This window comes from Dromiciops gliroides, chromosome 6 (genome assembly GCF_019393635.1).
Source record: "Dromiciops gliroides isolate mDroGli1 chromosome 6, mDroGli1.pri, whole genome shotgun sequence".
Classification (NCBI taxonomy): domain Eukaryota; kingdom Metazoa; phylum Chordata; class Mammalia; order Microbiotheria; family Microbiotheriidae; genus Dromiciops; species Dromiciops gliroides.
Genome location: NC_057866.1, coordinates 2,092,630 through 2,103,835, shown reverse-complemented (window position 1 = coordinate 2,103,835; position 11,206 = coordinate 2,092,630). Strand labels below are relative to the sequence as shown.

Below are 11,206 nucleotides of genomic sequence, written 5' to 3'. Positions count from 1 at the left end.
TTTCTGCTTTCCTTATAATTTTGGTTGTATTGATTTTGTTTGTGCAAAAGCTTTTAAATTATATAAAATTAAAATGATCTATTTTGCATTTTGTAATGTTCTCTGCATCTTCTTTTTAAAGAAGGAAACAGGGCCATGAAGGCCTTTGTAAAGGGCCCTGGGCTGGGACTTTAGTACAAGCAAAGCCAGGGTTCTCAATTCTGTAAGTGGTCTGCCCAGAGGCCCAGGGCTGGGCTCAGTCCAACGGACCCAGAAGCTCAGCCACTGAGGCCTGGCCATCCTGGTGATTCCTGAAGCTTCTGCCCCTTAGTTTCCTTAGCTTGGAGCTGACCCTTACCCTGGGCTTTCTGAGCCTCAGTTTCCCCAGTCACAGACCAGGGATCACCAGGACCTGACAAATTCTCAGGCTCAACTGCCCAGACTGGCCCAGATAGATGAGATAGTGGCTGGAAGATGATTTACCAAATTTCAATCATCCTCCTGTGTCAGTTATTAAGCTGAGGCAGGTGACTCAGCAGGCTTGGAATGTCACTTCTTGCCTTGCTCCACCCCAGCCTCCCAGTGTGGTTTAGACCACAGTCTGGTGGGTTGGTGGCCCGGGGGTGGGGGGTGGGTCTCCAAGCTGCCTGGGGCGCAGATGACCGGGAAGAAGGCGGCTCTGGGCCAGGGCCCGGGTGGGGAGTGGGGCAGGGGAGGGGAGAGACAAGGCTGGGCCGGCGGGGGCGGGTCCGGGTCCCCCCCCCAAGGTCTGAGGCTGTGCTCCCTTGTCTGGCTCCCCCAGGAAGAACCCCCAAAGGGAGGCTGCAGCCTCCTGTCTCCCCTTCCCCCCCAACGCAGGCGGAGGGCTCCCACTCCTCTCGGGAGGACTCCCTTCCCAGCGTGGGTCCGGCAGCACTTGTTGGTTAAACACCTACTACGTGCAGGCTCCTGTTGAACACCTACTGGGTGCAGGCCTGCTAGCAGGATGGAGTCAAAATCAGGCCCCCGCCCTCCGAAAGGGCCCCGCGTGGTGGTGGCGGGGCAGCCCGGGGGGGGGGGGGGAGATTAATGGGGGGGGGCACGCAGGCCAGGACCCAGGCTCGGCCCAGCGACCCTAGGCGGGGGCCCAGCGGGGGCGTCCTGAGGAGCCACAGCAGGTGGAAGAAGGGCGGAAGCCGCCGCGGGAGCCCTCCAGGGGCGGGGCCGGCGGGGGAGGGGCGGGAATCTTTCCCGCGTGGGTGTGCGGCGTACCAGCGTGCACGCGCGCGAGCGTGCGACCCCGCGGTGCACCTGCGTGGGCGCCGGCAAGCGCGCCCACGAATGCCGTGTGTGCGCGTGCGCGCGCGTCCCCGGCCCCGCCCCCCGCTCGCCCCGCCCAGTGCGCTCAGGGTTAAGGCCGACTCGGCGGGCACGTGATCGCCGAAACCTCCCGGGGCATCAGCTGACCCAGCAGCAGAGCCAGCCGCGGAGGCCCGAGTGCTCCGTCATCGCCGGCCGAGCCCCGCGCCCCCCGAGCCCCCGAGCCCCCGAGCTCCGGCCCCGCCGCCATGCAGCCCTCCAGGCTGTGCCTCCTGCGCGCCCTCCTGCTGTGCGCGGCCGCCGCCCTGCTGCCGCCCGCCGGCGCCCTGATCAGGTGAGCCCCCGGTCCAGACCGGGCCTTGGGCACCGGGGAGGAGCGGGTCTGCGCCCCCTCGGACCCGGGCTCGGGCACCGGGGAAGGGCGGGTGTGCGCCCCCTCGGACCCGGGCTCGGGCACCGGGGAAGGGCGGGTGTGCGCCCCCTCGGACCCGGGCTCGGGCACCGGGGAAGGGCGGGTCTGCCTCTCCCCCCCCATCTCCAGCAGACCCCTCCCCCTGGATCTGGGTGGTCGGCAGCCCCGTGCTGTTTGCTCCCCTCTTGCGCCAGCGTCATTGGGGGCTCTGTTGGAGGGGAGATTTCCCCAGCGGGCGTGACATCCCTAAGGGGGGGCCATTTCCAGCCCCACTCCCGGCACCCCTTCAGGCCCCAGGAACGCTTTGCATAGGAGAAACTGAGGCCTTGGTGGGGTGAGGCACTGGCTCCCTTGCTCTCCCTGGGCCTCAGTTTACTTCTGTGTCCAATCAAGGGCAGCTCTTGGCTCTTGGAGCCTCTCCCCAGGTCCCCCCTGGGCAGGCTTCCAGTGTGGGCACTTAGGCGGGTGACTCCCGCAGGCCTCCAGCTTCCCCTTGGAGGTCTTTCCCGCCTTGGGCTCCCAAGAGGGGCTCGCCAACTCCTTTCCCTGTGAGCAGAGCCACCCAGCCCCCTTGGACCCTTCCATCCTAGGCTGGCCTTAGTGATCTCCCAGTTTCTCCTGCCCTGATCCACCAGCGGGCCCTGCCCACCCCTGCAGGTGCTCAGGGAGGCCAGCCCTCAGCTTGCCTTGTGACAGCTGCTCCAGACCTTGGCACCGGCCCTGGAAGGGGTTCCCCAAGGGGAGACTGAGCCTCACTTGTCCCACTCTGAGCAATGGCCCCCCTGGTGCTGTGGCTGGGAGGAGGGGTCTGGGGCCCAGCATCCTTGTGCTAGAGCTAGGGCCCGCCCAGGCCAGGCCCCTGTGGCCAGTGGGTAGGTGGAGACCACAGGCCTCTGGGGCTCAGGGACCTTCTCCAGGCCAGATGCCTTCTGGGAAAGGCCAGGCTGCCCTTCCTTGGCCTGCATCCCAGGCCAGGTGACCTGGAGCAGGCGCCTTGGGGCCTGATCCCCTCTAATCCAGCTGTCCTTGGAGCCCCAGTGGGGAAAGCTGCCTGCTTCCCAGAGACCCAGGTCACACTGCCAGGTTCACCCTTGGGTGTGGGGCCATGGCTGGTCCCTGGATCACCCTGTGGGGAAGGGGCTTCCAGGAGGGACAGTGGGGGCCTGCTGGGGCTTGTTCTAACCCGGGCTTCCATCTCTTCTCCCCCAGAATACCCCTGCACAAATTCAAGTCCATCCGCCAGACCCTGAGGGAGTCGGGCGGCCCTGTGCAGCTGGCCACAGAGCCCCTCTCAAAGTATGCCATGGGGGGCCCTGCCCTCACTGGTGGCCCCATCCCAGAGATGCTCAAGAATTACATGGACGTGAGTGGACTGACCTCCCTGGGGCTGAGCCTAACCAAGGGGGAGGGCTGGGCTTGTGGCAGTGATGACAAGAGGAGCCACATCTACTGGCCACTGACCATGGCCATTTATGTCAGCCACACAACGGCCCTCAGAAGCGGCGCTGTTACTCTCGTTTTACTTTGGAGGAAACTGAGGCAGGCAGAGTTTAAGTGACCCCCACCCCATCTTCCTGACTCCAGGCCACCAGCAGCTGGAGAGGGTGTATGTGGCTTTAGGCCCTGGGGTTTCATTAGCACGACACAGGGATTTGGGGGGTGGGGGCGTGCCCCTTCCCGGTCCGGCCTCTTGGGTCATCCAGGCATGAGCTGAGATCAGCTCCCGGCCAACAGGCCAAGGGCTGGCCGCACTGTCCAGCCTGCACCTGCTGTCCCTTCTTTCCCCTCTGTTGGCACAGAGGGGCCTCCTGCAGCCAGACTGGCCAGCATGGGCAGCCCTTTGACCTCAGCCAGCCAAGCTCCTTCCACGCTGGCTGAGCTGGTGGGAAAAGTGGGGCCCAGAGAGGCAGGTCTGATGCTCAAGGGCAGTATAGGCCTCTGGGACCCATTACTGGCACACCCTCCTCAGGCCTGGTCTGGGTGCCTAGGGTTGGAGGTCATGGAAAGAGCCAGCTTGGGCCTTGTTACCCAGTGAGGGACTTGGGGGTGGCTTGGCAGACCGGTGGGTAGGGTGGGTTGTACCTGCCTCGGACCCTTGTGAACCGTGTGGTCCTGGATAAGTCCCCACCGCTCTCTGAGCCTTGGCTCTTCATTGGTAAATTAAAGGACTCTAGGGGCAATGCCCCCTCTAAATCTATGATGTTCTCCCTTCACCCCGTGGCCTTAACATCCTTATCTGTGTATTGGGGTCACCCCCGCTCCATTTCCCATGTGCCTTAGTGGGGGCATTGCTCCCTCCCCCACTCCCTCTCCCCCCTTTCCCTTCCCTCCCCTGCTCCCTCTCCCCCTTTCCCTTCCCTCCCCCGCTCCCTCTCCCCCTTTTCCCTTCCCTCCCCCGCTCCCTCTCCCCCCTTTCCCTTCCCTCCCCCGCTCCCTCTCCCCCTTTTACCTTCCCTCCCCCGCTCCCTCTCCCCCTTTTCCCTTCCCTCCCCCGCTCCCTCTCCCCCTTTTACCTTCCCTCCCCCGCTCCCTCTCCCCCTTTTCCCTTCCCTCCCCTGCTCCCTCTCCCCCTTTTCCCTTCCCTCCCCTGCTCCCTCTCCCCCTTTTCCTTTCCTCCCCTGCTCCCTCTCCCCCTTTCCCTTCCCTCCCCTGCTCCCTCTCCCCCTTTCCCTTCCCTCCCCTGCTCCCTCTCCCCCTTTTACCTTCCCTCCCCCGCTCCCTCTCCCCCTTTTCCCTTCCCTCCCCTGCTCCCTCTCCCCCTTTTCCCTTCCCTCCCCTGCTCCCTCTCCCCCTTTTACCTTCCCTCCCCCGCTCCCTTTCCCCCTTTCCCTCCCCTGCTCCCTCCCCCCCCCTTTCTCTTCCCTCCCTGTAGACCTTGCTGGTTTATCTCTAGCTGTGCCTGCTATCAGACCCCATGACGCACTCCCTTCTCTGCTCCCAGGAGATCTGGGGGAGTCTCTGCTTCTCCCCAAGGCTCTGACTCGCTTCTCCCTTCCCTGACCTTCAGGCTCAGTACTACGGAGCCATTGGCATTGGAACCCCCCCTCAGCAATTCACTGTCGTCTTTGACACGGGGTCCTCCAACCTGTGGGTGCCATCCGTGCACTGCAGCATGTGGGACATTGCCTGCTGTGAGTACTCAGAGGCAGCCTGGCCCCCGTCTGGTGCAGAACCCCCCCCCCCCCCCCAACCGCCCGCAGTTCTCCAAGACAGGCTGGGGCCCAGCCGAGAGGGAGCGCTTACCCAGGGCACATTTGAGGCTAGTTGTGGAATGGGAAGACAGAGGAGTGGCAGCGCCAGGCCCTGTCCTCAGGGAGCTGCCAGTCTGGGGTTGTGGCCACAGTGATACTGGCCCAGGCCCCTGGAGAAGGCTCCTGGTGGGAAGGCCCGGGCCCCTCTCCTCGGCCTTCCCACCCTCCCCTCTGGGGTCCGTCTGGGGTGGCTTGGAGGGGCTGGTGGCCTCTCTGGCCTCCAACTGGAAGAGTTTTGGCTGATGGGCCCTCCCTCCCCTGTCCCCCATGACTAGCCCTGTTCTGTGGGGACCACTCCTTGCCCTGGGGGAGAGAGCAGGGTTCCGGGTGAACCTGTTCTTGACTCTCCCGGCTTCACCTCTCACCCTTACCCAGGGCCCTGTGCCAGGCCTTGGGAGGGCATGGTGCTGTAAGGGAAGGGCTTGCTGGGGGCACAGGTGGAGTGGGGACCACTGGCCCAAGGAGTGGGAGGGGAGCAAGCTGGGCAGGGCACGTGGGCATCTCTTCTAGATGTGTTTTCTCACCCACCCATGGCCCAGCTCAGAGTCCCCATCCAGGGGGTGGTACTGGGTTCCCTGTGGATGGGGTGGCCCTAATTAAGGTCCCACTGCCCCTTGTGTCCCAGGGGTGCACCACAAGTACGATGGGACCCACTCCAGCACCTATGTGAAGAACGGCACCGGTTTTGCCATCCACTATGGCTCGGGCAGCCTCTCGGGCTACCTGAGTGAGGATACCGTCATGGTAAGTCTGGGGGTGGATAAGTGCCATGTCTTGAGCCTGGGCTTCAACGTGATGGGGGAGGCCTTAGTGGCGGGGGTGGACCCTAGAGGGGTGGACCTGGCTCAAGGTGAGTGGGCCTGGGTTGGGGGCAGGGCCCGTGATCTCATGGGGGGGCAGGGTCATCTTAGAGGTGAGCCTTGGGGGCCTCCATCCAGGGGCTGAACTCAATGGCTGCCATCCCTTCTCGTGTCAGTTGTGCAGCCTGGAGCAAGGCCCTTCCTGAGTCGCAGTTTGGGGGGGATTCAGGTTGGGGCTGGAAGAGCCAAAAGTCCTGCAGGAGTTAAGCCAGGCCTTGTGTTGACTCAGTTTTACCCCAGTTGGATTGGGCCAGGGCACTGGGGAAGGGGAGAGGCAGCCTGGCCCCCAGCAGGGCTCAGCCTGTGGGCTTCCCATTGGGCTGGCCCAGGGCACCTGCTCAGCTTGGGAATTACCCCTTTGCCTGAGGCTGCCTTGGGGAGAAGGAGAAGGAGGAGGAAGAGGAAGATATTGGTTGCCTTCTGTTCTCACACCCACAGGGATGGGAAGAGCCATACCTGGTTTCAGGGCAGGAGGGAGAGGGTGGGGAAGGAGTCAGGGAGATCACAGCGGGGGCCAGATGGGCTGAGCTCAGGGTGGGAGGGAGGCCCCTGCCAGTGGGAGGAGGCTTCATGGACCCTGGGGTGGAGACTGTCCTGGACAGGAGTCAGGCCTGGCTGGATCAGGGTCTGACCCCGCCCCCAGCCCTCTGCAGAAAGAAGCAGTGGCTAGCAGAGGGCAGCTCTCTCCTCAGCCTCACCCCAGCCCGCGGCTTCCTGTGTCTTTGGGCTCTGCCTGGGCCCAGCTCCAGGACTTAGATAGCCTGGCCAGGGGAGGGCTTAGGTTTCTGTTTGACCCGCCCCCAGGGCCTCCTTCCCTCCAGCCCTCAGAGGGAGACACTTTGCAGATGGTTGGGCCTTCCTTACCCAGGCCCCTGCCTCAAGTAGGGGGGCAGGCCCTCCCGGCGACCTAGCTTTCTGCCGATGCTTCCCAGCCCCCCTCTCAGTGTGATCAGCTTTGGGGTGGCCTCTTCATTGAGGCAGAGAAGAGTGAATTCACTTGTTTGCCTGGAGTCAGACAGTGAGTGGTCAGGCAGAGGCCAGGCCTCTGTCCATGGGGAGCAGACCCCCTAGAGGGGCCCCCACCTGGCCAGGCACGGAGCCTCTCTTGGCGAGAGTCAGGGGTGGGTCTAGTCTGGCTTAATGCCCCATGGTGACTGAGCCGGGGAGCTTGGAGGAGAGCCCATGTGTCCCGATTGGCCGCCCTGAGTCGTTCCTCTGCACCCCCCCCCCCCCCAGCTTCCCTATTCCTCAGAGGGTGAAGGTTCTGGAAACAGTCTGATGGTGAAGAAGCAGATTTTTGGGGAAGCCACCAAGCAGCCAGGCGTCACCTTCATTGCTGCCAAGTTTGACGGCATCCTGGGCATGGCCTTCCCCCGCATCTCGGTGGACTCCGTAGTGCCGGTCTTCGACAACCTCATGAGTCAGAAGCTGGTGGAGAAGAACGTGTTCTCCTTCTACCTGAACAGGTAGCGGGGCAGGGCGAGAATGGCAGCCCCGGGGGTGGAGGTGGGATGGCCTCCCTGGGCTGGCAGCCTTGCCTTGGGCTGACCTTGCCCAGGTCACTGTCACGACTAGAGCTAGGGACACCTCTGATGGGGGCCTCTCCTCCCCTTGGTCCCTGACTGGGTTTCCCCTTCCTGGCTCTGCGGGGACCTCTCAAGGGTGAGGGGTGGGGGGCAGTTCCCCCTGGAGGCTGGGCAGATTGGCTTGTCCAGGCCATTGTCCCTGACCGTGGCATGCCCCCCCACCCCCCACCCCATGTCTGGCTCGGCTCACTGCCCCTTAAGGGGCAGACTAGAGGTTCCCATAGAGCTTCCTTGCCTCCCCTCTCATCAGCGCCCTCTTAGGGGCTGAATTAGCCCTTTGCGGAAGGGGGAGGCCTCGTGGGCTAGCCAGCCCCTCCCCTTGGAGTAGTCTTCCTCCCGAAGCCTCTGCCCTGCTCTGGCCTGTGCCAACACCTGCTGTCCAGGTGGCCTGTATGACGCTAGTATCTGAGCTCCCTGGGGCCTGGCAGAGGCTTCTCTAGCCCTGGGAGACCACGTGGCTGACTTGTGGGTCTAGGTGGGCCTCCCCGGGCTACCTCTGCTGGGCTTCCTGCCTCACCCAAAGCAGACTGCATCTGTCCTTGGCAGCCAGGCCTTGTGGCCTGGGCCTGACTCAGGGAGAGCCAGTTGCAGGAGCTCCTGGCTCTTTACCTTCACAAGTGGGACCCTCTTAAGCCTGTTTACCCATAAAATGGGATGAATAGTCTTCGTGCCTGACCTTCCAGGGTGGGGGTGAGGTTCCTCTGGGGGCCGCAGACCTGGCATTACCGTAGAGTGCCAGCTGCCTGCCCCAGATGTGCTGGGAACAACTTGGACATCACGGCCAAGGCTCAGGCCACCTTCTGCTTACTCTGGGCGTCATGGGTGCTTTCTGCTGTGGCCAGCATCTGGGTGGGCCTTGTTCCCTGAGTCCTGCCTGCTTCCCTGGCTGGGCATTCCCTCCCTCCCTCCCAGCCCTGCTCAGGCTCATTGTTTCTCAGGACACAGTTATTCCAACAACTCACAAGGTTTCCAGGTTTTTGCTACTCACAAGTGGGGGGCATTGGGCCCCTTTCTGCTTGGGCTGGGGGCCCAGCAGCAGGCTCTCTGGGTCCGTCACTAAGGTCAGTGTGGGGAGGGTCTGTCTGGAAACTGTTTGGGCCCTGGGCCCCTGCAGAATTGGGCTAGGGGCTGGGCTCCCCCTCCCTAGCAGGGGTACAGAGAGTCCTTCCAGCTTCTCTCCCCCAGGGTGAGCTCAGGTAGTGACTCCTGGGCCTGCCCACGTCCCAGAGGCCCATAGGGGCCGGACAGATGCAGCTGAGGCCTGCTCCTCCCTGTTCCTCATGCAGGGACCCCACTGCCCAGCCTGGAGGAGAGCTGATGTTCGGAGGCACAGACAGCAAGTACTATAAGGGCGACTTCACCTACCTTAACATCACTCGTCAGGCCTACTGGCAGGTCCACATGGACATGTGAGTCGGCTGGGCTGGGGGGCAGCCACCCTACGGCACACCCACAGTGGGACAGTGGCATGGGCACTTGTAGCTCTCCCCCATCCCTCTGATTCTGGCAGTGCCTCAGGGCTCTCCCTGCCACAGGTGAAGCCCATCTTGTACAAGGGGGAGAAAGAGCCTAGGCCTGTCTCCCTTCTGCAGGATAAAGGTGAAAAATGACCTGACCCTGTGCAAAGATGGCTGTGAGGTCATTGTAGACACGGGCACCTCCCTCATCACTGGCCCCAAAGAAGAGATCAAGAGCCTGCACAAAGTTCTGGGGGCTGTGCCCCTGATACAGGGGGAGGTGAGAGGCGGTCCGGGTGGGGGAGGTGAGAGGCGGGTCCGGGTGGGGGAGGGGGGTGGCTAGTGGGGGAACATGAAAGTGGGGGAGAGGGTGGCTAGTGGGAGGCAGGCAGGTGGGGGCAAGCAGGTCGGGGAGGCAGCCAACCATGGACCCTGGAAGCAGAGTGTTCTGCCCTGTGACTGACCCACCCCCTTACCTGGTCCCCCAACAGTACATGTTCCCCTGTGAGAAGGTGACCAGCCTCCCACCTGTCTCCTTTGTGCTGGGGAACAAGGCTTTTGAGCTCACAGGCGAGCAGTACATTCTCAAGGTTAGTGGCTGGCATTGGGGGTGGGAGTGGGGGTGGGGGATTCCTTTGCCTCTTTTTTTTTTTTTTTTTTATGAGGCAATTGGGGTTAAGTGACTTGCCCAGAGTCACACAGCTAGTAAGTGTTAAGTGTCTGAGGCCAGATTTGAACTCAGGTCCTCCTGACTCCAGGGCTGGTGCTCTATCCACTGTGCCACCTAGCTGCCCCCCTTTGCCTCATTCTTGCAGGGCCCAGCACACAGTAGGGAATTGCTTGGCCCTTCAGAGAGACTGGGGGGTCAGGAGAGAGATGGGGAAGGGCGAGGGCCCCAGGATGAGGATGGATTGGGGGTGCCCGTGCCCAGGGTCCTCACCAGCTCACATTCTCTGACTCCTCACAAGCAGCGGCCCTGCAAGGGGGAAGGGCCAGGGGAAGGAAGCTCTGGTGGGGGAGCCCATCATGGGCTCTGGGATCCTGAATGTTTTCTCATTCACAGTCACCAGTCATTCGGTAAGCATTTATTTGGCGCCTTCTGAGTTCTGGGGGGATGCTGCCCCCAGAGCCAGGATACTTGGGAAATGCCTAAAGGGGAAACTTCCTGGTGTTGGGAGGGCCGGGCTGGGGTGGGGGCCACCGCCTGGCTCACACTGGGCCTCTCATGTCCTCCCCAGGTGAGCCAGGCTGGCCAGACCGTCTGCCTGAGCGGCTTCATGGGCATGGACATCCCTCCGCCCGCCGGGCCCCTCTGGATTCTGGGCGATGTCTTCATCGGGCAGTACTACACCACATTTGACCGGGACAACAACCGCGTGGGCTTTGCCAAGGCCTGCTGACCGCCCGACGCCCTGGCTCCTGCTCTCCCTTGCCTCTCTGCTGGGGGCTGGGCGGGCTTCTGTCAGAATGTAGAGAGAATGGTCTAGAGAAACCACTTGTCCCCTCGCCCTCAAGATGCCCACCCACCGCTTGGTGGGCCGCTGGGGCCCCCCGTCCTCCCCCACCACTCTGCTCTAGTCTGAGGCTTCCTCCCCCCGACCCCCAGCCCCCACACCCCCCAGGCAAGCGAGGACCTGGGCCGGTGTCTGTCCTCCGGCCTTTGGGGAGCCAGGTTGGAAGTCGAGGGAGCGGGGTCTTGGGCTGGTCCTTAGGAGAGAAGCCACCTCCCCTCAGGCTGCAGGGCCCTGGGCCTCACTTCACTGCAGAATATGGGGCTCCACCTCACACTCCCCCTTACTGGAGGCTGAGCTGGAACTGAGGCATTGGCTTCTGTTGTGGTCCCCTGCCTCCCAGGCCTGAGCAGACTGAGGACTGGGGCACCTAGCCCAAGCTCTGGGCCAGGAGACCACCTCCTGGGAGGCTGAAGTGTAGGTTTGGACCCTGGGGCAGTAGGTGGTCCCCAAGGCCCTGGGGGATTGGGGGGTAGGGCCCAGCCACTCAGGATGGGAGGCTGGGACTTTGAGCCCCTCCCTGGCTTCTCTCTCACTGCTGTGATTGCAGGACAGTTGAAGTAAAAATACATGTTTTGGGGGGACCTTTTCCCTGTGTCAGTGTGTTTGTGTGGGCAGAGGGGGAAAGGGAATGGGGAGGGGGCAGGAGGGAGGGACAGTTTGTCATCATGATAGAAGTTACCCACTGGAGGAATGACGCAGATGGCAGATGTGCTTTTGTCCCAGTGAAGGGGGCCCCTGGAGGGAAGACAGACTAGGAGAGTCCGGAAGGGAAGTGGGGGGGGGTCCCGCAGCCCTTGACTTGGCTCCAGAAGCTTACTGTGTGACCATGGGTGAGCCTTACGTTAAAG

The 11,206-nt window shown here is 62.8% G+C and overlaps 1 protein-coding gene across 1 annotated transcript; it reads left to right on the top strand.

Annotated features, from left to right (window-relative positions):
- The first annotated feature begins 1,416 nt into the window (after positions 1-1,416).
- On the top strand, positions 1,417-10,944 carry CTSD (cathepsin D). The gene is made up of 9 exons (XM_043971006.1): positions 1,417-1,612; positions 2,900-3,053; positions 4,698-4,821; positions 5,567-5,685; positions 7,038-7,267; positions 8,674-8,796; positions 8,980-9,124; positions 9,336-9,434; positions 10,083-10,944. Exons 1-9 carry the CDS (start codon positions 1,527-1,529, stop codon positions 10,242-10,244), a joined length of 1,242 nt encoding a protein of 413 aa, XP_043826941.1. The 5' UTR covers positions 1,417-1,526; the 3' UTR covers positions 10,245-10,944.
- Positions 10,945-11,206: the final 262 nt, after the last annotated feature.